We start from the raw sequence: 27729 nt of genomic DNA, 5'->3' as shown, positions 1-27729 counted from the left end.
ACCTTTCTCCTTTTTCCTTTCCTAAAAAAATGAAAGTGGCTGAGAGATGTATAATGGGATCATCAAGTCAATGTCTCTAGACAGACTCGATATTATTAATGCAAACTATGTTCTTGCTACACAAGGGCTACTTGTGTCTCTTTCTCCCCCAACCCCCTTCTTGCCCCAACTGTTCATCCCATGTCCTGTCTCCATGTCTTCACATAAGTTGTTCTCTATGTCTGGACTGCAGCTAAATGTTCAAACAGATAGATCACCAGACTTAGAGTCAGATAGATCTGAGTTCAAATTAGGCTAGCTCTGTGATTCCAGGCAAGTCAGTTAATCTCTTTTAGCCTCAGTTTCCTCTTCTGTAAAATGGGGATTATCATTACACCTACCTCATAGGTTTGTTGTGAGGATCAAAAATGAGATAAGATACATAAAGCACCTTGTAAACCTTAAAGCACTATATAAATAGATGACAGCCATTATTAAACATAATCTCTTCCAATTCACCTTTTAGATCCTTAGCTTTCTTCAAGGCTCAGCAATGGTGTCATCTCTTTTAAGAAGTCCTTCCTGATTCCCTTTGCTTTTAACATTTCCTCCCTCCTTCCTCAGATTACGTATGTTTACTTATACTGTACATGTGCATGTTATACACCACCTCAGCAGAGGCAGTTGGATCTTTATCTTTACCTCTCCGACACCTAGCATACAGCAGGTGCTTAACAAACATTTTTGTTGTTGAATTAGCATGTTTTTCTGTCCCTAATTTGTTTCTGACAGAAAGGTTTCTGCATCTTTTTGTGGTTAAATGAATTTTTTTTTACATTTTGAAAAATTCAGAAGCCAGAAGGTAATAATCCCTTTCTATCTGTATTCAATCCTTTTATGATTAATCTAAATTTAGAACTTGTCATCATTTTGATCATGTTTACATAAATGATTAGTGATGTTTATTTTAGTTATTTGAAGAGCTCTGGATGATTTTTAAGGTTTCTTCCAGCTTTGAAATTTTATCCTGGTACTCCCAAGTCATTCATGGCATCTTCATTTTTTGCCTTTCCTTTTTCAAGTCTGTTAACTGACAAGAACTCCCAGGTGTTTTTAATGACATCTGGACAAAGGTGCAGCGCTTTCTGGGATGGGCTGAAATAGGCTGCTGGGTGCTGAATTCTTGCCAAGCAAAAGAGACTTTAAAAAGCAGGAGCAGAAACTTGACCTTGGCATTATATCTTTGTTTGCCATAGGCCTCTGAATTCTAACAGATTAAAAAAAATTTTTTTTCAATAATGATTCAGCCATTACTTAATTTTGTAAAATCTCTCTCACCTCTGTTGGCTGGTTAGTTAATGATCATTAACAATTTAACTGTAACTTTACATTTGCTCCAAAGAAAACAATGCTTAAGGTCTTTACCATTGAACGTGGAGCTGTGTCCAAACCTGAACTTACCACTCACCTCTTCTTACCTCCAAGCTGCTCATCGTCCTCACTTTCCCCTTTCCTGTTGATAGCACCACCTTTTCTCAGAGGCAATCAGACTCAAACTTCAGTCATTCTTTCTTCTCTCACTGCATCCCCATTCCCAATCTAATCAGGCCTCTCTATTCTATCCCTGAGAGATTTTTTTTTTCATCTCTTTGCACTATCACTACAACTACCTGAATTCAGGCCTTTATTATCTTTCACTTGAATGACTTTAATAATCTTCTAGCTTATCCCCTGACCAAAAGACCAGGAATTCTTTACCTGGGGTCTGTGAACTTGTTTCATAAAGTATTATGACTGTATTTCAATATAAGTAATTTCCTTTAAAATCCTATGTATTTTATGCATTAAAAAAAGAAAAACATACACATTATGAGAAGAGATCCAAATGCTTCACCAGACCACCAAAGGATGTGTTGCATAAAAAAAAGTGTTAAGGAATTCTGCTCTTAGGCACTGCTTCCTCTAACCTATTTGTCACACAATAGTCAAAGTAAATCTCCACAATACCCTTTTGTTGTTCAGTTGTATTTCAGTCATCTCAGACTCTTTGTGACTCTATTTGGGATTTTCTGGGCAGAGATACTGGAGTAGTTTGCCATTTCTGTAGATCATGTTACAGATGAGGAATTGGGTTAAGTGACTTGCCCAGGGTCACAGGGCTAGTAAGTGCCCTAGGCCAGATTTGAACTTGGGAAGATGAGTCCCTTTGACTTCAAGTTTGACTCTATCCATTGTGCCACTTAACTGCCCCTGTCTGACTATATTACACTGTAGTTCCAAAACCTTCAAAGCCCTTCCTCATTGTCTGCAAAATAAAGTCCAGATTCCTGGTATTCACTTCTTTCAACAGCCTGCCTGCTACTTACTTTTCCAGTAATTTGCCCTAAGTCAATTAAGTTTGTTTTTCATCTTATCAGTCCCCTCTTTCCAGTGTTCTACTCCATTGCCCCAAGCCTGAAGCCCTTCCCTGCAGCAGTTGGCTTGGGACCTGTGTCCCTCAAATATTACAGATTCCAACATAAGCTTGTGGTCCTTCTTCACCTCCCCTTGGATGATTAAGATAAGGATGAATAGATTCAGCTCTCCCAGGAATTATTTGCTATTTGAAGGGGATCAGGCAACCCCAAAGAACTCCTCATTGGTGGAATGTGTGTTGAAGGTGATTGGAGCCAATAGATTGTCTGTCGTTCCAGGTTCTTCAGTTGAAAGTAATAACTGGGAGGACAAGGTAGGAGATAGGTAGTGGGACCTCATTTCCCAAAGGCAGGAGGGAGAAAGCACCAGCAAATAAAGGTATGGTACAGTGGATAGAGCACCGGACCGGGAGTCAGCAAAACCTGAGTTCGAGGTAGGCTTCCCAGACATTGAATTTGCTGTGTGACCTTGGGCAAGTCACAACTTCTGCCTGCTTCAGTTTTCTCAACTATAAAATGGGGTTAATAACATCTAACTCTCAGGGTTGTGAGAATCAAATGAGATAATAATTGCAAAGTGCTTAGCATAGTACCTGTCACATTATAGGCACTTAATAAATCCTTATTGTTGTCATTTTAAAGGAACCTTTTCTCTCCCCACTAGGAGTTAACTATTGCTTTGTCTGAACCTTTTAAAATAAGGAAGGACCTATTTGGAAGGGCAGGATTCAAGAAGTCCAATACAGAAACCCGGTTGTGGCCCTGGATTTAGGAGGACCTGAGTTCAAATTTGGCCTCAGACACTTGACACTTAGTGGCTGTGTGACCCTGGGCAAGTCACTTAACCCTCATTGCCCCACCTCCTCCCCCCAAAAAGAAACCCAGTTGTGAGGATTAATACCTATTCAATAATGAGCTCACAAACTCTTTGAGGAAAATCTGTTATTATCAATATAAGATTTATTTTTAAGATAATTCAGAAACAAGATGTCTTTAGTTTTCAGCCAAAAGACAGAGATAATTTCTGTAGATTTTTTTTAGTCCTGAATTTGGTTCTAGAGCAACTTGCTTTATTTTGTTTTGTAAGGGGCTAAAATTCTAGTTATACTATCTAAAATCTAATGAGTGGTTGCCAATAAATTATAAGCTTTAGCAAGAGTATTTAAATGTTTAAGTATTTATTAAAGAACATTAGGATCAGAGAGAAAGGTAAAAAATCTATTTCTAAGAGACCCTATCATCCAACCCACCATGGGGAGGTCAGGAACCAAAAAGAGACAGAACCCCTTCACCAGCATCCCCTTCCTACTTTGTGTCCTCCTCCCAGAAATTGGAGGCTTCTCAAGTTGATTGGCTGGTAGCCTTGATAGACAGTACCCACCAGCAAATATCACTTCCTGACGCTAAGGAACTTGACCACATGGCTTGCCCTCAGAGGCCTTTTCCTCATGGCAGAGCTTTTCTACAGTAAGTCTCCAGCAGGTGGCGCCATTCCAATCATTACAGTTTACTTGTGGCACCAATATTCTTAAGGTTGGCCTTCAAAAGAAAAATATTTTGTCATCTGGCCTCAGATGTTGTAGTTCTTAGCCAATATTAGCAATGTTAACAATTTGCTTAAATCTGTAGGAAGATCTAGAATATTTATGGTATGTGCTTTATTACTGATTACTTCAGGCTCTTGTATATGTAAGGATTTTACTGATATAGAAAAATAACCATGGCTATTTAAATCTATGTCTTGGAGTTGGTTTCATGTATACTTGAGATTGAAGTAAACTTGGTTTTAAGCACATGTGATTTTGGAGTATTATTGAAACATGCCTGGAATTCCCTTACTGGTGGTAGAAGTTTGCAAACTTTAGTTAACTGGTTGGGAAGGACTTACAGTGATATCAATGTTATGTGCATCCTGAGATTCCTGGAATAATTGTGTGGGAGTATTTTAAACAGAACCAGGGCCTACTAATCTAATATGTCTTTTTTAGAATTTTGTAGTTCCCCAGTACCTAACAGAGTTCCCCTGTGAGTTTTTAATGTCAGTCAACTGAAAACATTTATTTTGGAAGGCCAGTCCTTCTTAGAGTGACATTATTTGAATGGTTTTCAGAAACATATCACACATCGGTCTTTCAAAAAGTTTATTAAAACTTGGAGAGGTAAGTCATGACAAGTCATACTGTCTCAAATGTCTTTCCTGTGGACCCTGAGAAATCATGACAGAAAGTCTTTTTATTTAAAAACGTTAAAAAACATTGAGATCCTTTTTCATAAGGTTATATTTCATCAGCCTTCCATGATATTTTGATGGTATGTTCAGGATTTTCTACTTCAATTGACACTAAAATAGGAACAGTGTTAACTACATAAACATACTATAAACCTGTTTCAGTGAATGTTGGAGAGAGTGATACATTTATCTAAATCTGATTTGTCAGATTTACTTGCCCACATATAAATCATATTGGAACTTAGGGCTGTGGCATTGTTAATGTCGTGAGCTTTACATTTTATGTCTGTTCATTTTGGGTGAAATCAGGTTACTGCTTTAAGCAATAAGACAGGGCAAGAACTGACACACCCAGACTGGGGAAGATGAACCAGTGGGGGGAAATGGGTAGTGATCTGCCACCAATAGTAGTTATAGAACTATTTGCAGCAATGGTGGAGGAAACGAGATTTTGACCTTGGTTGGAACTATTAGAATTAATAGCTCTAGTAGCATTAAATTTGCTTTTTGGGGTTGAAGAATGTATCCATTTCAGCATTATCTAGGAATCAGTTCTTTTGGCATCATTGGCATCATTTCAGTTTGGAATTTGGGGCTCTAGTATTGGTGAGTAGGTTGCTCTTAGGATTGGGTGTCCCAGTGGTATGAGAGTTTCTGTGGCCCATCTGAAATGTCGCAGGAATTGCGTAAAGCATCAAATGGTATTACCCTAATTTAATACTATTTTCTGTTTGCTACCGCAGTTCAGTTCCTGAACTTTATTAGCAGATGACTTAGGGCAGTTAGAACAGCTTTCCTATATCTACTCCTCTTTTGCACAAGCCTTCAGCTTCTTTTGCTTCCCACCTCCCATCCCCTTTTCCTCCCACTTCTCTCTCTTCTTCCCATTTTCCAGCCCCAGAAGCTGTAAGCTACATAATCATAAGTATGATTAACTTTTGTTAGCATTAGCCTAGCTTTTCTTATCTTTTGCATCAGGTGCTTTTTGAAAAGATAAATTTATGTGGTTCTTGGAATAGATTTTTTTGGGAGAGGGAGTGTCAAGTCATCTTATCTCTCCTTTTTTGTATATGTGTTGCTTATTTAGAAATATATTTTGGCCACAAATTTCCCTCCCCAGGCTTGCTTAAAACAATTTGTTGCACAGTAAAGGAACAAATATTGAAGAAACCATTATCTACATTCTTAGATGAGGTTGTTTGCACAGTAAAAGCATAAATATTGAACGAACCCTTATCTATATTCTTAGATGAAGTTGGTTCCTTTTGTTCCCCATCTGATTTTAAGTAGAACCCCAAATCCCAAGTTGCGTTCTTTCCATGATATGTGTCAAAGGTCCTTACTGACCTCCACCAGTTACTTTTTTTTTTTTTTAGTGAGGCAATTGGGGTTAAGTGACTTGCCCAGGGTCACACGGCTAGTAAGTGTTAAGTGTCTGAGGCTGGATTTGAACTCAGGTACTCCTGACTCCAGGGCCGGTGCTCTATCCACTGCGCCATCTAGCTGCCCCCCACCAGTTACTTTTTTGAAAAGTTGATGGGAAAAAAAAAAAACAAAATGAACACAAACCACCTTGGTCTGATTTGGCTAGACCACAAACCTCAGAATCAGTGTCCAAGAACAATTGTCATTTTAGCCAATGTAAATTAACCTTTGCGTTGGACCCTTAATTACCTTATTCTGAAAATACAATTATAATGGTCCCAGTTACAAAAGAGAGCATGGCCCTTCTCACTTCACTTCATTGATACTTTTGAGATTATTATGCTAAACCATTCCAGAACCTTCCTTTAAAAGCCTCTTTTTGGGAGAGACACCATTCTAAATATATGAGGGTTGTATATATCCATATCTTCATGCAGGGCCTGGCGTATAAAGTATGGTTTTTGTCTCTCAGCTTGACTTACTTGCTTAGTGGAATTTTTAGGTCATCACAAGAGAACTTTTGCAAAAATTATGATCTTTCTATTTCCTGTGTTCTATTGCTTTAACTATTGGACCGTGATGAAATTACAAGGGTTTATAGTTTGTTTTAAGAGGGCCATTGGGAACAAAGATAGCAGATTATTATCTAAAGAAATAAATACACCTGTGTTGGTAGTCAGGGATATCGTTAGCAAGTTTGGTTGATAACCTCAATACTTTATAGTATTTATGTAGCTCTTTAATGTTTGCAAAGCACATTAGAAAAATCATCTTATTTTAATCCTCACAATAACTGTGGGAGAGGTAGGTGCTATTATTATCTCCACTTTACAGATGAGGAAATTGAGGTAGACAGAGGTTATTAAGTGACTTGTCCAGGGTCACACAGCTAATAAGTGTGTCAAGTGTCTGAGGTTGCATTTGAACTCGGGTCCTCATGACTCCAGGGCTGATGTTCTATCCACTGTGCCACCTAGCTGCCCCAATAGTGATAAATTCCTAAATAGATATAGATCATCACATCAGTGTGAAACAATTTTTCATTCATGTTGAAATTCATTCTCTAACTCTATTGATAAGAGAATATACAGGACTTCCATTTATTATTCAGGAAGTTAGGATAAGTCAAGCACATTTTTATATTGACATAGGTAACATGACACTATGATGATGATGGATTTAATGGGACATCATTCACGTTACACTGTTTCTAAATCACTCATTTTTGCATAATTTATGTGCTTTATTAACTCTATAAAAATTTTTTATGAAAATATTGCTTTAAATAGCAGTGCCCTATAGTTTTGTTTGTTTGTTTGTTTTTAAAGTGAGGCAATTAGGGTTAAGTGACTTGCCCAGGGTCACACAGCTAGTAAGTGTTATATGTCTGAGGCTGGATTTGAACTTAGGTACTCCTGACTCCAGGGCCGGTGCTCTATCCACTGCGCCACCTAGCTGCCCCTGGTTTGTTTGTTTTTTTTTTTAAAGGGGGGGGGGCATTAATTTTGGGATTTGTATTTGAGAATCCTAGCAGAACCAGAAAGCACTTTAAAGCATCTAATCCAGGACAGTCATTTTATAGATAAGGAAATTGAGACCCAGAGAGGTAAAGATCTTTGCTCACTGTCACAAAAGTGAAACTTAGGGATCAAGTTTAAAGAGGCATTGCCAACTGAGGTATAAAGCATCCTTGAAATAATCATATAAATCAATGGAAAAATAGAAAATGATTCTTCTAAAATGGAAAGTCAATATGGTAAACTTGTATGTATGTATACCATACATACCAGAGGGCAGCTAGGTGGCATAATGTAAAGAACACCAAACCTGGAGGCAGGAAGACCCAAATGAAAAGCCTTGCGCAGACACTTATCTCTGTGAATCTGGGCAAGTGATTTAGCCTTTGCTTGCCTCAGTTTCCTCATCTGTGAAATGGGGTTAATAATAGCACCTACTTCTGATGGTTGTTATGAGGACAAAATGAGAACACATGTATAACACTTTGCAAACTTTAAAGCACGATATAAATGCTAACTTATTAAAATAAATAATAATTAGTAATAATTTTTATTATTTAGATCTCAACAGAAATGATTTTACATAAAATGATTAACTAATCTGTTTTATCTCTCTCTTTTTTGTTTTGTTTTATCTCTCTTGAGAAATAACAACATATTTCCTTTTGAGGAGTTCTAAAAAGGTAGCTTGATTTTTTTATATATACCTCTAATAAAACTCAAGATCGATATGGATTATGAGACCACAGAAAAGTGAACAGAGAGTATAAAGACGTTTTTAAACTGTCTATGAGTTTACTTGTTTGCCCTCTAAAGATGAGATTCTTCCCCAGTGATGAGCAAATGGTCATATTACTATAAGAATTGAAGCGTATCAATCTTCATATTACTTCTGTAGAAACTACTAGAAAATTGAAAGAAGTTGCATCTAAAGGAAGGATACCTCACAGGTTTTCCTTGGAGAGGGATGAACAAAGTAATTTGTTATTTAAAAAAAATAAATTGTATCTAATTGGCAAAAATCAGTTTTCTTTCACTTCTTCCCCCAACTCCCACACCATTGTAAAAAATAAAATGAAATAAACCACCTTGTAACAAATAAGTATAGTCAAGCAAAAGAAATTCCAGCCTTGGCCTTGTCCAACAACTATACACATGTCATTCTGCACACCCTGTCCATTACCTCCCTGTCAGGAGGTGGATAGCATGTGTCATTAATGGTAGATACTCTGGAGTCATGGTTGGTGATTACATTCATCAGAGTTCTTAAGTCTTTCAGAGTTGTTTGTTTTTCCTATGTTGTTGTTATAACATAAATTTAAACAAAGTAATTTGCAGAGTTGGTTTTATCAGGCATGCACAGGCAACAAGAAACTTAATTTCATCGGACATTTGGTACCAGGCAGTGTTCATGATAAATATTTTCAAAAAGACCATTTTGAAAATAATAGCAACATCCGTAACTACATCTGTTGCAAAGGATTAAAAGATAGAGAAATGTGGCCAAGAATTCAGTGAGATCCTTACAATTAGATCAACATATACTTTAATATCCTTTCAGTGCAAAGGCGAGCATAAATGAATGCAAGGGGTGAATATTATGTCAGAAAATACAGTTCAGATATAAGGAATGAGGACAGCCAGTGACTTCTGGTTTCTAGAGAATCTGATGAAGATGGTTGCCTGCACATTATGAACACTTTCTTAGAGAAAAGAATCTTGACATGTTATATAGCTGAGGGTTGAATAATGCCACAGAAAATGAAATTGAATATATTTTTAGTAGAATTTGGGGGATTTGTTATTGTTTTGATTTGCAGGGCAATGAGGATTAAGTGACTTGCCCAGGGTCACACAGCTATTAGGTGTCAAGTGTTTGAAGCTGGATTTGAACTCAGGTCCACCTGAATCCAGGGCTGGCACTTTATCCACTGCGCCACCTAGCTGCCCCTGAATATATTTTTAACATGCTAGAAATCAACTAATCAGCAAGTCTTTATTACAAGCTTACTTTAAGGCACTAAGCTAAGCACTGGGGCAATAAAGGAAAAACCACAGACCCTGCCCTCATGGAGTCCCCATTGTAACGAGGGAGATAATATTTAAATAAAAATGTTTGTTTTTTCTTTCTCTCTCCCTTTTACTCTCAGGAGTGTATTCAAGAAAGGACTACTGCAGAAAGTGACATTTGAGTTGAGTCTTGAAATGACTTGTTATAATTGTAGGAATCATTTGTAAATCAGCTGTGGATATACAATCAGATCACTGAATTGTTAGAACAAAGATAAAAACGAATACGAAACTGAAAGTTTTAATAAAAATGAGCAAAAAGCAACATGCAGTTAATCCAACTCCAGCTTGATCATAGTAATCACAGTGAACATGGAAAGTAGAGATTTCTTATGGAAGTTTAACCAATATAAAATCAGTCATCATAATAGAGATCTAAAAACTTTTAAAAAGTGTCACTAACAGCAAATAAAACTGTTAAATGGAGATTTATGGTATCTAAGTATTACACTGGTTTAGAGTACCAACTTGTTTGTAAAATCTTATGAAGGATGGTGCAAGATTGTGAGCCGCCTTGCCTCATGAGAGGGGAAAGGGAAAAACAAGTTTAAAGAAAGCTTGATGAAAACGCTTCCCACCAACAGAAATCTAGAGGAAATTTAAGGGAGAAAGTGAAAAGGGGATAATAAACAGATGAAAAATAAAAACTATCCAAAAAGAATTTTAAAATAATCCCTTTTTTCACCATCCAGGACAGTGGAAGTCCCATTTATACTTACCATCTCAATCCCAGCTATGTGGAGAAAAGACCTAGAAATGGCGCTAAAGCGGGCAGTATTGGGAAAAACAGTTGGATTAGACCAAGCGTACACTGAGGAAGGAGATCTTTTTCACAGGAGAGAGAGAATTTTTAGGGCATTGAGAAAGAAATTCTAAAAGTATTAGCGAGAAGGAAAAACACCAAAACTGTGCACAACAATCCTGGGTATTAGTATTGCACTAAAAAAGGTGACTGAGGGAACACCAGTAATTGCCAGCCCATCTAACCTATATAAAATATTTTTGTGAGAATAAAATTTTATATACAAACACATGAGAATCAAACAACATGCAAGTATGAATCTTTAGGGACCCTCTCTGCTCATTCATATCAAGAGATAGGGATATGTTTCAGGACTATTCTTATGATTTAATTCCTATGGGGAAACTCTGAGATGAGAAAATTTGTTCCAGAAACACAGCACCTTCTTTTCAACTTATAATATTAAAGAGTTGCATTGAGAGGTTAAATGATTTGTCAAGGATCACAGCCAATATGTACCACAGGTGGAATGTGAATCTGGGTCTTGTTGACTCTTCAGTGTCATAGAAGAGGTCCAGCACAAGTGAAAGAAGCATTATCTATATATAGTGAGGTCCTCCAGATGTTTCTCTCAGCAGATGACATTGCAGTGAGTGGTCCTTCTCTGGCCAACTTATGTGGGGCCTTTATCTATCCATCTATCTATCTATCTATCTATCTATCTATCTATCTATCTATCTATCTATCTATCTATCTATCTATCTATCTATCCATCCATTCATTCATTCATTCATTCATTCATGTATGTTCTGAGTTCCAAATTCTATCCCTCTCTCATTCCCTCCCTCCCTTCCCCCCTCCCTGAGGTGGTAAGCAATCAGATATAGGTTATATATGTGCAATTATGTAAAATATTGCCATATTAGTCATTTTATATAAAAAGACTCTAGTAAAAGCAAAAGAGCACACCTCAGTCTGTGTTCAATCCATATCAATTATTTCTCTGGAGGTGGATAGCATGCTTCATCATTAGTCCTTTGGGATTGTCTTGGATCATTGTATTGCTACAAGTAGTTAAGTCATTATTCACAATTGCTCATAGAAAAATACTGCTGTCATTGTGCACCATGTCCTCCCGGTTCTGCTCACTTTTACTACACATCATTTCATATGAGTCTTTCCATGTTTTTCTGAAATCATCCTGCTTGTCATTTCTTAGAGAACAATAATTTATGTGGAGTCTTGAGCAAGAGTCTTAGAGGATGGGCAGGTACAGATGTTTTAGGGTATCATTGGAAGGAATACCCACATCAGCAAGCTCACAGATGCACTTCAGTATCATGAGTAAAGCAGTTGATGTGGCAATATTTCTCAAGTTTAAGAAGAAATATAAGTAAGAGCCCATCTGTCTTTAAAGTATCACACAACCCTCCTTCCCCCAAGAAAAGTTTCTTAATAGCATTTAACTTCAGAAATTTAGGAAATTTAGACCACATCTTCTCAACACACACACAAATACACATGTATATGTGCATGCATAGAATATTTTCTATATTTACAATTCCTAACTATCCTTTTTTTGTTTTGCAATTTGTGGTTTTAAATAGGTTTTGCCCATTATGTTGTATGCTTTATATCTGTTGTGTTCATGGTACTTTTGACGTTTGCTTCAACCTTTTCCATGTCTGCCCCCTGCTGGCCTTTGAGGGAATGAGCATTTTAATTTTTTGAACCTGTACAACTTTTTCCTTCTGTTGATAGATGTTCTAAGCATGTTTGCTTATTAGGTCAATTTTATGTTCCTGGATACTATGCCTAAATTTAATTTGGTCTTCATTATTTTCCTGGTCTAGGTGATTTTTAGACATCTTAAATTTTTTGTAGTGTTTACTAAAACTAAAAGTTATACTTGACCAAAAAGGTTACTAGTCACTTGGACTGCTCCAGTGGCTTCTGTCTGGTTTCTCTGTGCCTCAAATCATCCTACACAGTACTGCCAGATTAATTTCCCTAAAGGACAGTCTTGATGATTTTATTCTCAATAACCTTTCATGGCTCTTCATTGCCTGTTGGATAAAATCCAAATTCTTTTGCATGGCCTTTAAGGCTCTCCATGATCTTGTACCTTTCAGTTTTATCTTTATCACTACAAGTATGAGCTAGATTATTCATCATGCCACAAATTATCATTTTAAAGCAATCATTTATTCTTAGAATTAATATTTTAAAATTTTGAGTTTTAAATTCTCTTCCCTCTAGATCCTCTCCTACCCATTGAGAAGGCAACCAATAGATCCCTTATGCATGTGAAGTCATGCAAAAATATTTCCATATCAGTCGTGGTTGTGCCACAAATTAATCTGTGCTTCCTAGCTGCTGTATAGTTGCACGTCATTGATTCCTTTTCCTGAAATTCCTTCTCCTTTTCAGTATCCTTTCCTGTTTTCCAATATGCATCATCTGTTAAAATTATAGAAGTCTTGTATGGACCAACTCAGATGATCCTTTTTCTTTTTTTCCCTGACTTTAACATTTTTTGAATTTATTTTTATTTAGAATTTTATCTATTTTTTTGGTTCCAATGTGCCCCTTTTCTGTGAAAACTTTCCTGATCACGTTGAATAAAACTGGTCTCTCATAATTTACAATATTGTTTTTTAGTCTCTTTAATATACTACATTCTGTCTTGTATTAATTAGTGTAGGTGTCTTACCTACTAGACTAAATTTCTTGAGGGTATTTACAATCCTCCGCTCCACATCAAGGAGGGCTTAGGGGTGTTTGTTACATCCCATTATTTGGAAATTCTGTGTAAAATTTTTTGGCTCTCCCTTTGTTCCAGAGATCATGGTATTAAAAGATAAAACTTGTTGATATTGTACAACACTATACATATATCTTGTACATTTCTGAGTTTCTAGGCTTTTTCTGTGTCATTTGCTATCCTTTGCATGTTGCCTGCGGCTTCTGCAAAAGTTCTCCAAAATTCCCATTTAATTTCTTGTGCCAATCCATAATATATTGATAAGTGATGGAGAAAGTCAGATGTGGAAGGGATAACTGTAATTTTGTATGCCCCACAGCATTTAGTACTGTGCCTTTCATATAGTAATTCCCTTTGCCCACATAAATTGCTGCCTTTTGTAACATTGTTAAAAGTTTCTCTGGGCAAAAAATTCATCTCACTGTAGTGAATCTGGGGATAAACCTCTCAGTTCATCTAGACAGATCCTCAGAAATAGGCATTCGGTCCATCATGGCACCCATTCTTTTTTTAAAAATAATAAACATTTTTATTTATAGTTTTGAGTTCCAAATCTTATCCCTCCTTCCTTCCCTCCCTTCCCCCCTCCCTGAGGCAGTAAGCAATCAGATTTAGGTTATACGTGCTTGACACCCATTCTTTCAAACCTGGTTTGAAAGAGTTGAATGCCCATTTTATTCATTTTATAGTTGCTCTGTGCCTATTTACAGACTGCTTTATTTATAGTGAATTTCTCTGGACAAATAATATTAGATGAACTGTGTGGTGCAAAACCACCAGAAACACTGTGGCCCATTGCCTAAGCAGAGGCTGTTAAAGAACCTGGAGCTGATTCCACTGCTCATTTTTAGCCGAGGAGTGCTCTGCTAAAAGATTCCCATCAGGAATGATGAGTTACCAGTTTAGATTCATGTTGGCTAACTGTAGATGGTGGTCAAAGGACTGCTGTGCAAGGAGGGATTTGTTTTTCCTGTGTGGTTTCACAAGTTTGTATAATTTGGCAGGTTAAATTTGACACCTGCAGAGACAAAATTCAGCTAAACAAAGAAGGGTCACCATACTTATAGCTTTGTAGCAGCAGAGTTTTATTTAAGAAGTTGACCCCCCCCCAGTCTTTTCTGCTTTACAAATAGAATTAAAACCATTTAGTTGTTGGAAAAGGCAGTTGTAGAAATGCCTATCTTTCAACTCCATGAAGTAAAGGCTTTAGAAAGGCTTTCGAAGAACCAGGAAGCTGCTATGGACTTGGAATTTCAGTTATAATGGGGGAGGGGGTGGCACTACCCAGATGGCATTTAGAGTAGATTACTGACGCTTAATCCTTTTCTGTCCTAGAAGATTAAGGCTCTTCTAGTGGAGTTCTGGTCAGCTGACAGTGTTTGTTTAAATAAATGGAAATGCCATGGTCATGGGCAAGACCTTTTAGAAATGTGTACCTATATGTTAGGTTGGAGTTTGCTTCTCTTTGTTTACTGAAGAATATTCGTTTTTACCCTGCCCAGGTTACTCATTGTTGACAGAAATTAACTGCTGCTCCTGGGATTGCTCTGGACCAGTCACTTATTAAACAGGTGTTATATTTGCTAGTCATGTGGCTCTCAAGGGTTTGAAAAGGAAATAGAATACTTTGTGGGGGAAAGCAGGATATTGAAACACTGGCTGCTTTTATTCCTGAGGCAGTACAGCCTAGAGAGCAAAGACTAATGTGCCTCGGGCTAAATGGAAGAAGAAGCATGCTGTCATAAGACCATGTGCTGTTCATTTTCCTGGAATGGATGGTGGAGAGATGGACTTATATGAAGACTATGAATCACCCTTTGATTTCGATTCAGGAGTGAACAAAAACTATCTCTACTTGTCTCCTAGTGTAAATACATCTCCACCTGGATCACCTACACTACAGAGACTCGGTAACTATCTTATCTATTTCTGTACAAAAGTAGGTTTATAATAAAATTTCAACCTTGAATGGGGTTATGGCGAAGTCTTTTCTCATGTAGGGACATGCATGCCTCAGTGGTAGGGAAATGTTGTTGCATGAGTCAAGACAAATAAGTGATACATCTCTCTGGATTTCTGGAAGAAGAATGCTTCTTTATGATAATGGAGATTTTGTAGTTGGCTTTTTTAGCCTAGAGCTGCTTCACAGGATTATTATGAATTCATGGAGCTGATAATTAAAAAGTAAAGAGGAAGTTCTAAAAGCCTTTGTCTTTAGAGCAGAATGCTGTCTGTTGTCGTGCTCTGATATAAAGTCGCAGCCTCTAGGTTCTTGGAAGAACTGGAATTCAAATAATGGTTGTGTTTAGATTTGAGGACAGAGAACCAAAAGTGGCACAGACAAATCTCAAAGCAAGGAATAATAAAAATGCTTTGATCTCTTATCTTTTGATGCTAGTTACTCTGTATGTACCTATACATATATATATACACATATATTTTGTGTGCGTATATTATGTGTGTGTGTGTGTGTGTGTGTGTGTATCCATGTAAGTCATCCAAGAAGACACTGAGATTAGTAGTAGGAGCACATATGTCTGTCTAGGTAAACTCCTTAAGTATGTACCAAATTATTTTTCAACCTTACAAAGAATAAAATTTGAGTTTGAATTAGTGTTCTTATTAATATAGGGATGTATAGGTTATATAATATATTACTTACATATAATATATATGAAAACATATGAATCTAGACAGAGATGGTTATGGATAAAGTAAAAGGTCTAGTGGCAAATATTTGGTATTTCCATGTTTGCTGATGACCTGGAAATTCTGCTTCAGTATTTTTCCTAAAGTATAGGCAGGGATCCCCTGGGCTGTAGTTGGGAATCCTGATAGTGGTTTGTGTTGCATGTGACTGAAGACTATATGTATGTGGATACCAGAGGGGAGTATAGATGACTGCCCTGTTTCCTAGGGAAGTCAGTCTAGCTCTGTCATTGGTTATCTCTGTTTCTAGCCTCCTTCATTGACAATGGGGTCCATGGTGCAGCTAGGTGGCGCAGTGGATAAAGCACTGGCCCTGGATTCAGGAGGACCTGAGTTCAAATCCGGCCTGAGACACTTGACACTTACTAGCTGTGTGACCCTGGGCAAGTCACTTAACCCCCATTACCCCACAAAAAAGTAAACAAACAAAAAAAAGACAATGGGGTCCATTCTGGATCTTAGGAATTAGATCAGAGGATCAGAGCCAAGAGCTGGAAGAGACTATTAGAGGCCACCCTGTCCAACCACCTGTCATTGAATCATATGGAATTTGAGAGTTAGAAGGTGCCTTAGAGACCTACATCTAATTGAACCTCCTTATTTTATAGATGAGGAAGCTGATAGAGAGAGGGAGGGACATGCCTGAAGTTACATGTCTCTACAAAGCTTATTTCATTCATTGTGTTGTATTTTTAATCAAATATGAGGCTCGGAAAGGTTAAGTGACAAAGCCCTACCAGGAGTCAGTAGCAGAGCTGGGATTTGAACCTCCTAGTGTTCTTTCCACTGTACCAGGCTGCATTTAATCAAGTTTTGTTAATTTTTTTTTTAAAGCATTTGAATTTAGCAGCATGTTTATACATGGAGTCCAGGAAAATGAGATGCTTATATCATTAGGTTTTTTTGCTGTTTATAATTTGAATGGGGGGGGGGGACAGCTAGGTGGCACAGTGGATAGAGCACTGGCCCTGAATTCAGGAGGACCTGAGTTCAAATCCAGCCTCAGACCCTTGACACTTACTAGCTGTGTGACCCTGGGCAAGTCACTTAACCCCAATTGCTTCACAAAAAAAAAGTGTGTTATAATTTGAATGGGGACACTATTTCACTTCCATGAAACAGAATGAGTAGTAAAAAAACAATGACTTTCATGGTAGGAGCTGTCATTATGCTCCCATTATGGTCAGTTTCCTTTTGTCTTAGTCTTGTGCTTCAGTGGCTTGTGCGTCACATGTTATCTGTGTATTGTAGATACAGGTGGCCCACCCTAGAAAGCTAACAATCTCTCAAAAGACTGTGTATGGGACAAAGGCAAGACTGAGCAAAGTCTCATCAGCAGTTCTATTTCTCTGGGAAGGTTAGTTTTTAGTTATTGTTAGAGGTGATGAATGGAAAGACCTTGAAACAGAAGGGCCTGAGTGAAAGAAAGAAATTAAGTAGAAATGTGCAATATATGATAACAACCCCCCTAAAAACAAACAAACAAACAAACACAAAATACTAGTCAACCAAACGAACAAAAACCTCCAGGCAGAATGCAGAGAACAAAATAGGTTTTAGGTGGAGGGTAGACAAATGCTTGCAGGGGGTAGTCATGGGGGCTGGTCAGTCAGTACAAGCATTTACCAACTGCCTGCTATGTTCTTAGGCACTATGCTTAGTGCTGGGGGTACTAAGAAAGACCAAAGACAGTCCTTGCTCTCAAGGAGCTTACAGTCTAACGGGGGAGACAACATGCAAACAAATGTATGCAAAGAAAGCTCTCCACCGGATAAATGTGAACTAATTAATAAAGGAAATGCACTGGAATTAAGAGTAGTTGGGGGGGCAGCTAGATGGCACAGTGGATAGAACACCAGCCCTGGAGTCAGGAGTAACTGAGTTCAAATCCGGCCTCAGACAACACTTACTAGCTGTGTGACCCTGGGCAAGTTACTTAACCCCAATTGCCTCACTAAAAAAAAAGTTCAATTTTAGTTGGGACTTGGAGGAAGCCAGGGAGGTGATTAGTCAGAGCTGAGGAAGAAGAGAATTCCAGGCATGGGGGACAACTGTAGAAAATTGCAGGAACTGAGAAGTGAAGTGTTTTATTTGTGGAAGAGGCAGGAGATCAGTGTGACTGGACTGAATAGTATAGGTTGAGGAATAAGGTATAAGAAGAATGGATGGGGGGCAGCTAGGTTGCGCGATGGATAAAGCACCAGCTTTGGATTCAGGAGGACCTGAGTTCAAATTCAGCCTCAGACACTTGACACTTACTAGCTGTGTGACCTTAGGCAAGTCACTTAACCCTCATTGCCCTGCCCCTCCCCAAAAAGAATGTTTAGGTAAGAAGGGGGCTGGCTTATGGTGGTCTTTGAATGCCTAACAGAGCATTGAATGGAGGGAAAGTACTAGAATTAAGAGGGATTGAAAAAGGCTTCTTGTAGAAGATGGAATTTTCATTGGGACTTGAAGAGGAGGGAATGAGAAGGGAGATCATTGCAGACTTGGAGGCTAGCCAGAGAAAAGGCTGAAGCTGGTGGGGTCTGGAGGAGGTTAAAGGAAAAAAGGGAGAAACTTCTAATCTGGTGCTCCTAAATTAGTAGAATTCTGCTACTTTATTGGAGCCAAGACTTGGAGCAGCACTTTCAAATTTTATTTATTTGTGGCATAGATTAATCTCGTGATGTAGATCAGAGGGATGAGTAGGCCTCTTCTTCTGTCACAGAAATTCTGAATGGAGCTTTTGGGGTGGGGATGGAGAGGAGCAGTGTCTCTGCATTGGTGGAAAAGGAGAGGAGGCATGAAATTCTGGACCAATCCATTGAATTAAAATGTGGAAGAATGACTCATGGCCCAAAGTAAAAGAACAAAAAAGTATATGACTGAGGTTGCAAATCATAGCAAATTATTAATTTCTCAGAGCTTGTTTATTCCATACATGATCATACAGAGCAGAGGAGTTAAACTCACAGCCTGCAAAACTCTATAGTGGGGCCTGAACCAATTAAAGTGTAATTGAGAAATTTTTAATAAAAATAAACAGGGGCAGCTAGATGATGCAGTGGATAAAGCACCGGCCCTGGATTCAGGAGTACCTGAGTTCAAATCCAGTCTCAGACACTTAACACTTACTAGCTGTGTGACCCTGGGCAAGTCACTTGACCCCAACTGCCTCACCAAAAAAACCAGAGAAACAAACAAAAATACAATATAACATGGATATTGTTAACTTGTGCTTTTCTGAGTCTGTATGCAGCAGCTGGAAGGATCACTTCTATTTGATTCTATTGTTGTTTGGTCATTTTTCAGGCCTGGCCTACTCTTTGTGACCCCATTTGGGATTTTCTTAACTTGGATACTGAATATTGCAGTGGTTTGCCATTTTCTTTTCCAGCTCTTTTTACAGATGAGGAACTGAGGCAAATAAGGTTAAGTGACTTGTCTGGGGTCACACAGCTAGTAAATGTCCGAGGCCTATTTTGAACTCTGGAAGAGTCTTCCCTGACTCCAGGTCTGGCACTCTATCTATGTGCTGCCTAGCTGCTGGTTTGTGAGTCTGACACCACTGTAAATTTTATTTTTGTTTCCATTTACAAAAATCTATTTTGTCTTTCTCCTACCTTCTCATCCCCATTTTTTTAAAAAAGAAAAGAAAAACAAATCCCTTGTGACAGATGTTCATAATCAACACAAATTTCCAAATTTTGGCCCTGTCCCCAAAACGAATATCTCAATCTGCACCCTGAATCCATTACATCTCTGTCAAGAGATGGGTAGCATGCTTCCTGTATGGTCCTATGGATTTGTGGTTAGGCATTGTATCGATCAGTTCTAGTGGTCCTCGAGGTTGCTTGTCTTTAGTGTCATTGTTACTGCATACATTGTTTTCCTGGTTCTGCATGAGACTGTCCCTTGAAACTGTCCCTTTCATCATTTCTTAGAGCAAAATGGTATTCATAACATTCGTATATAGTACTTTGTTAAGCCATTCCTCAATTGATAGGCACACTTTTTTTCAGTTCTTTGCTATGATAAAAAGAGCTGCTATAAATACTTTTGTACATTTGGTAGAAGCCTAGTAGTGGAATAGCACAGTTAAGTAACTTTAGGGGTACAGTTCCAAATTACTTTCCATAATGGTTGTACCATTTCATTGCTCAACATGTAGTGCTTTAACATGCCAGTTTGCCTTCAGTTCAGCCAACATTTTTCATTTTTCCTTTTTGTCAAATTTTGTCAGATTGATGGGAATGAGGTAGAACATCAGTGTTGATTTAATTTCTCTAATTAGTAGTGATTTAAAGCATTTTTATTATGGATATTGATAACTTGGATTTTTCCTTAGAAAAATCACATATTTATATCCTTTGAACAGTTATCAATTGGGGAATGGCCCTGATTCTTATAAATTTGAATCTATATGTATCTTTTTTTTTGGGGGGGTGAGGCAATTGGGGTTAAGTGACTTGCCCAGGGTCACACAGCTAGTAAGTGTCAAATGTCTGAGGTTGGATTTGAACTCAGGTCCTCCTGAATCCAGGGCTGGTGCTTTATCCACTGCGCCACCTAGCTGCCCTGAATCTATATGTATCTCGAACATGAGATCCTTATACAGAAGCTTACTGCAGAGATTTTTTCCCACAGTTAACTGTTTTCCTTCTAATATTGGCTATTAGTTTTGTCTGTGCAGAAACTTTTAAGTTTTGTGCAATTAAAACTGTCCATTTTCTCTCATATGGCCCTCTCTACATCTTGTTTGGTCATACTCTGTTCCCTTATCCATAGATCTGAAACCTACAACAGTGTTGTAGCTCTTTGTGAACATGGGCGAGTCATTTTACCATTTTCCCTTTTACTATTTGCAATGACCCTATCAGGTTGGTGCTGTTATTTCCTCCATTTTACAGATGATGAAACTGAGGTTAAAAGAGGTAAAATGACTTTTTTTTGGGGGGGGGGATAAGGCAATTGGGGTTAAGTGACTTTCCCAGGGTCATACAGCTAGTAAGTGTCAAGTATCCTGAGGTCTGATTTGAACTCAGGTACTCCTGAATCCAGGGCCAGTGCTTTATCCACTGTGCTACCTAGCTGCCCCGGTAAAGTGACTTTCAACTTCAATTTGATCATCTGTAAAATGGGGCTAATAATAGCATCAACCTGACATGGTGGTTATAAATATCGCAAAAGGGAAAATGTACACAAAGCTATTTATAGAACTTAAAGTACCATATAAATGTGAGCTGTTATTAGGATGCTTATTATCTAGGTTGGGAGTCAGTCAGTTGCCTTCCTCTTACTCCTGCCCTTCAACCCTCAGGAATCTTATGTGAAGTAGAGGAAGGGAAGTTAGAGGAAAGGGAGGAAATAAACAGTTATATAGCGACTACTACGTGCTGGGCATTTGCATTTTATTCTCACAACACTGCTACTTGATAGGGGCTGTTACTATCTCCATTTTACAGTAAAAGAAACTGAGGGGGCAGCTAGGTGGCGCAGTGGATAAAGCACCGGCCCTGGATTCAGGAGTACCTGGATTCAAATCCGGCCTCAGACACTTGACACTTACTAGCTGTGTGACCCTGGGCAGGTCACTTAACCCCATTGCCTCGCAAAAACCAAACCAAACCAAACCAAAACAAAAAGAAACTGAGAAAGTAGAAAAGTCGATAGCTCCTGGAAAAGGATGGGAAGCTCGGACTGAGGCTTTCCTTCTCCTCCTCGGCATTGTCTCTAAGCATCAGTCTTAGAGAATGGGTGTTGACTGAGAAAAGATTTTTAAATGGCTGCACTAATACTGAGTTTTAAACAAAACTTCTCCTTTCTTTCTTTCTTTTTTTTTTTAAAGATTTTATTGGAATCTTCTGTTTCTTGCATCATCATCATTCTCTCCTTCCCCCTCACAGACAGCCATCCCATGTAACAAGTAGTATTTTTTGGGAGAGGAAAAAAAAATCAGTGCTACTGATGGTTACACAGGAAAATTCTGAAGACATGTACAATGTCTTATAATACACACATCTTTCTACAAAAGCCCCCCCCCCCTTTTGAGGGGGAGGTAATCAATGCTGCAATTAAATTGAATATTTATAGATTTATAATAGTAAGTGTAATATTTAGCATAAAATATAATTCAATACATAAGAAATTAAAGATGTAATTAATGGCCAAAAATCATTTGGGGAGTTATGTGGAAATTTCTATTTCCTTTACTTACTTATTCTATCTTTTCCTAAAACAAGTTTTTTTGAATCTTGCTTTTGATCTTCTGAGCTTCCTCCTCCCTTAGTCTTCCAGTTTACAGATGTTCTACAAATCTAGATCTCTGGCCTAGCCCTTTCAAAGCAGTGTGTGGTGCCTTTGAAATAATCCCTGGTATCAGAAGACATGGGTTAAAAAATTCTAACTCTGCCACTTGTTACTGGTGTGTCCTAGGGACTAGCTATGAAATGAGGGGGGTTGGGTAAAATGACCACAGAGGCCTTGTCCAGCTCTAGGCCTAGGATTGTATAAACTCCAAGGCTCCTTGCATCTCCGGATTTATGGTCCTGTAACAACTTTCTTTTAGTATCCTATCCCTAAATGTCTCTAGGATATTTCTGAATGAATGTTCTAATATTCCTCTTCCCAGTGCCTGCTCTACCATCTTTATAGTAGAACTGGTACCATCACTCCAGATTTCTTAGGGCCTTAATCTTTTTTTTTTTTTTTTTAGTAAGGCAATTGGGGTTAAGTGACTTGCCCAGGGTCACACAGCTAGTAAGTGTTAAGTGTCTAAGGCCGGATTTGAACTCAGGTACTCCTGACTCCAGGGCTGGTGCTCTATCCACTGCGCCACCTAGCTGCCCCTAGGGCCTTAATCTTGAAGTTATCCAGCTAAACAGTGCTCCTTTCCTTTCCTTTGCTTTAACTATAGTCTGCCACCATCCCTGGTTCTCAGTTGTCTTTCTTGCATTTTCAGTCTTCCCTCTTCTGTTTGCTCTTTTGCCTGAGTGTATAAACACGCTTGGGTCTCTTTTCTAAATATGCCCCCTTACCCCCCAAAAGAACCCCCCCCCCCAACCCTCAACATTTTCACTTTCTGGTAGGTCCCCTCTCCTTCTATCACTAAATTTTTTGGTGAATTATTGACAACTGCTCTCTCTTCCTGCCTATCATGCACTTTCACTCCTTGAGCCCTTGTAAGTTGGCTTTTGACCCTTATCACTGCTGAAATTGCTCCCTCATCAGTGACCTAATTGCCACTTTTTTTAGCCAGTGCTTGGTGTTGACCACCTTTTCCTCTCCTATTTGCAAATCTCTTTTCAGTGCTCTGTGGCATATCAATTTTTTGGTTCTTCCACCTCAAGGACTTTTCCTTTGGCCTGATCTTCATTCTTTCACCTCTTAAATGTTTGTCAAGGTTCTGCCTCCACTTTCTACACGTTCCTCCTTGGTGAACTCACCTATTCCTGAGACCTCAGTGTTGGGAGGCCTTACAGATTTCTGGCTCCAGCCTTTCCTTCTCTCCTAAGGTTCCCTTGAATAAATTATCCTCTCAGATATAAACTCTTTTCCTTCAAACTCTTCCCCAAGTAACACCCTATACACCTGATCTCCCTTTCTAACAATATCTTGGCACACAGCCTGTGCTACATCATGGATTTCTTCAATGCTCTAGGATCTGCCCCCTCTCTCATAAAACCTCCCTTTCTAGAAGCACTCGGCTAAATGCTACTTTAATGAAAACAACTCATTTCTATAGAGTTGTTTTTTTTCTATAGAGTTTTATGGTTTACAATTTGCTTTCTTAGGAGCCTTATCAGATCTATGAGGTAGGTAGTACCAGTATCATTACTCTCATTTTATAGATGAGGGAGCATAACTCAAATAGCATTCATTATGTTTCTGCTATGCACCAGGTACTGTCATAGATAGTCGGTAAACACTTATTAAGTGCCTACTCTGTGCCAAGCACTAGGAATACAAACATAAAAAGGAAGATGGTTCCTGCCCTCAAAGACTTTATTTTCTGATAGGGTAGGACTACACACAAAGGAAGCTGAAAAGTTGGAAGAAAGGCAAAAGGTACCCAGTGTGGGGGTGTGATGAAGACATCTAGAAGAGTGCAACCAGGCAGGAAATGAAGAGATGGCTGGCCTGGGCCCCCACCTTAAATGGAAAGTATGAGAGAAACTCTAGGTCTGGAATTTTATAAGCTCCAAGGCCACTTGAAACTCCAAATTTATGGTCCCTTAATCCTTTTAGTATCCTATTCCTAAATGTCTCTAGGATATTTCTGAATGAATATGAAAGGGAGGGATCTCAGGGACAGAAGGTATTGATGAGGTATGCAATTCCAGGGCTGAACTGATCTTGCAGGGTGAAAAGGATCCTGGGATATAATGGGAAAGTTCAGGGGAGTTCAGCCAGGTAGGAAAACACCATGGGTATACAATGATAAAAAATACATATCTGTCCTAAAGGTACAAGAGGAAAACCACAAAACATAAAGTAATTGTGAAAGGAAGCTAAAAGAGCACTACCATCTGGGAGAGTCAGGAAGGGTCTCTTATAGGAGGAGTTGGGACTGAACTTGAAGGGAACTGGAACTAAGGTTTTTATGAGGCCGAGGTAAGGAGGGACCTCATTCTAGGCTTGGATGACAGGCCTGCCAAGGGACAGAGGTCGGAGATGGATGCCATGTACAAGGGACAGCCAGTTTGGCTGGAATGTAAAATGGGTATAAAGTGAAATAAATTTAGAAAAAATAAGTTGAAACCAGATTGTGAGAGACTTTAAATGCTAAAAAGAAGAGTTTGCAATATATCCTGGAGGGAGTAAAGAGCAACTTGAGTAGGGAGTGAAACTTCTTTTTAGGAATGAGGAAGCTGAAGCTCTAAGAAGTGAAGTAATTTCAGCACTGTTCTACAAGTCAACCAGGTTCCTGGCTTCAAGTCCAGTGCTCTTTCCTCTGTTCCTTGCCTGTCTCTATTACTATGAAAGTTGAAACTAGGTCCATGATATACTTAAATCTATCTCAATCAATAGTGTATAAGCCCCCATTTCCCAGGAATAAATTACCTCATATACTATGAAAACAAAGGATCTTTACTTAAAATAGAATACGGTGCAAATAACTAGGAGTTAAATCAATCACCAAGCACACTCACTCCACCGATTTCCCAAAGCTTCTTGGGGGGGAATGTTGGCCCCATTTCCTCACTAACCACTGAAGGCTTGTTTTATTCTGTACAAAAAAGGAGAAGAAAAATACCTTAAATTATTCATGACAGGGTGTTAAGTTAGCATTCTCAGTAACATTATTGGATGTTCTGGGTTGCTGGCTTTTGTTTGTTTGTTTTATTTTTTTAGTTTGGGCCTTAGGGCTAGGGCGGGCATTCATGGAAGGGTGTCTGTCAGGGAATGGGAGAATAGTAGAGAGAACTGTTGTTTTCCAGCACAACCAGACAAACAGGATCCTCAGAACTGGGTCCCAGCTAGGGTTTCTGCATATTTCTCTTCTCTCTCTTAGTCCATGTCTCTACCCATTTTGAGATTATTTTTTTCTTCGGACTAGCTGTTCTTAATTTCTACTGCTGAGATCTTCACTGGCTTCTAGGAAATGCAGTTTCCAAAGACAATGGGTGGCCCAACACCCTCTTACATGTATAATTTGACCATATTGCTCATGAATCTTTGTCCTTGTTCCTCTTCCTCTGACTTTACACCCCAAGGGAAGAGAATGTTGTTTCACTGGCTTTGGAAGGCAAGCTGCCCATCTTCCTGGTATGAACAAATTTAGTAGCTGCCATACTGGGTTGGGAAATAATGGTGATAGCTAATATTTATATAGAACCTACTATGTGACAGGCACTGTATACAAATATTATCTTATTTGATACTCAACACAACCCTGAGAGGTAGGTACTGTTATCATCCCCACTTTCCATATGAGGAAACTGAAGCAAACAGAGGTTGATCGACTTGCCCAGGGCCACTGAAGTATTAAAGTGTCTGATTTGAATTCGGGTCTTCCAGACTCCAGGTCCAGTACTCCATCCACTGTGCCACCCAGCTGCTCCTAATGATAACTAACTTTGATCCAGGGTTGTTCAAATAACAAGGATGACTTTTTTGGGAAAGGGTGTAAAGAGTAGGGATAAAATCTTCTAAAGGAGAAAAGGGAAAGTTCAGAAAACTGTGTTTAGGAAACTTCAGTTAAACCAGTTAACTTTGATGTTGCTCCTGATCCTTTCCTTTAGTTTTAGTGTATGAGGGAGAACCCTCTTTTTAATTGGTTTATAGATATTCTTGGAATAAAAACTAGGGTGGGGTGGTCAAACCTTTGTCCCAGGAGGAGTTATTAAAAGGTCTTTTGAAGCTCTTGTCTTCCCTCCTAAGATGGCATTTGAGTGGAACCAAGAATAGAATGATGAGAGCAGGTTGGGAGAGCATTTCATCTCTGCCACTGCTGCTTCAGGCCTTAAAGTTCCTCTGGTAAAAGAGGCTGGAGAGGTTGTGGGGGAGAAGGCTAAGAGGCCTTGGCCAGTAGGACTTAGGCTCTAGCTAGGCCTGGGGTTGGAAAGGCAAGGCTAGCTCTGGTCCAGCCAGGCAGCCCCATCAATACCAATAGCAATGACCTTTTAAGAGTCATTTCACAACCTGTTTTTTCTGTGGTTAGAGTACTGGTTATAGTCTGGGAGATAGATTCCCTTCATTAAGAGGGAATCCTTCCAGCAAAACAATGGAAGGGAGACAGCCTTAGGCTCTGATGGAAGACATGCTTTTGGGGGGATACCTTTGCAACCCCCATTCCACTGACATTTTCTTTCTCATAAATTTTGTTCTCCCTTGCTTTTTGCCAAATAAGATAATCATGTAAAAGTGCTTTGCAGACTTTAAAATGCTATGTGAAGAGCAGTTGTTGCTGTTAATTCAAAAGCTTTTCTGACCACAGGAGCCTGGTGGGAGGGAATGGGGAGAGATTGAGTCCTCAGTTTTACCTGAGGATGTGAGGGCCCATCTAACTGCCCATTTATTCGCCCTGGGTCACTGGTGCTTTGAAAAGATCAGTAACCATGAGGAATGCTAAATTTCTACAATATTACTAAAAATACTAGGAGTCAGGAAGTCTGGGTTTTTTAGTCCTTGCTCTGACACTAACTCTGGGCCTTATTTGCCTTCTCTGTAAGACAAGAGTATTGGATAGAATGGTCTCTAAGGACATCTGAGATTTGGCCTGTCTTAGCTCAGCCTCAGTTTCATTGAGGGTTAAGCTAACTTTCCTCTGTTGACCCTGAGCAAATTGCTTTCCCAATCTAGTACCTCAGATAAATGGAAGGAGTTGGGTAAGATTCCTTCTTGCCCTATTATGATACTTCAAAGATTTTGTTTTTCTCTTACTCGGTTTGATGTTGGCCTAAAGCCCCCTTTTTGGGCTCCTCCCCTCTCTTCTGTGCCTTAATTACCAAAGCATCAGTTTATGTGTTGCTACTCTACCTCAGCTCCCCAATAATCAGGGTCCTTAGATGATGATGAATAAAAATGACAATGATATTGATGTCTGCAAAGTGCTTTGTACAGATTATCTTCCAGTGGCCCCATTTGACAAATGAGGAAACCAAGACTCAGAAGATTAACTTGTCCTTGTCCTTTATATATCTACTCAATGCCAGAGATGGAATATGACCTTAGATCTTCCTGACCCCAAGTCTAAAACTTTATATACCACCTCATGCTGACTCTCATCTTACTTTTGACATCTCTTTGAAGAAACAACTGACCTTGGTTCCTGGTTACTAAGAATAATTAGTGAAAATGGGAATCTGTAAGCATTTTTAAGCTTCTGCTATGTGTCAGGCATTGCGCTAGGTGCTTGGGATGCAAAGACAAAAGATGAAACGGGCAGCTAGGTG

General features: G+C 38.8%; 1 protein-coding gene across 4 annotated transcripts in view; it reads left to right on the top strand.

Moving 5' to 3' along the window:
• Positions 1–27729, top strand: part of TPD52 (tumor protein D52) — a 128036-nt gene that overhangs the window by 70340 nt on the left and 29967 nt on the right. For 3 of the 4 annotated variants that reach the window (XM_043975683.1, XM_043975682.1, XM_043975681.1), the window contains exon 1: positions 14898–15051. The exons of the other annotated variant lie outside the window; for it this stretch is intronic. In XM_043975683.1, the coding sequence (XP_043831618.1) occupies positions 14913–15051 (139 nt within the window). In that variant the 5' untranslated portion in view covers positions 14898–14912. Of the gene's footprint in view, positions 1–14897; positions 15052–27729 lie in introns of those variants that run through there. 4 annotated transcript variants of the gene reach the window in all.

Source organism: Dromiciops gliroides, chromosome 1, assembly GCF_019393635.1.
Source record: "Dromiciops gliroides isolate mDroGli1 chromosome 1, mDroGli1.pri, whole genome shotgun sequence".
NCBI lineage: Eukaryota > Metazoa > Chordata > Mammalia > Microbiotheria > Microbiotheriidae > Dromiciops > Dromiciops gliroides.
Note: the sequence above shows the minus strand (reverse complement) of the source record. Positions and strands in the feature narration are given on the sequence as shown.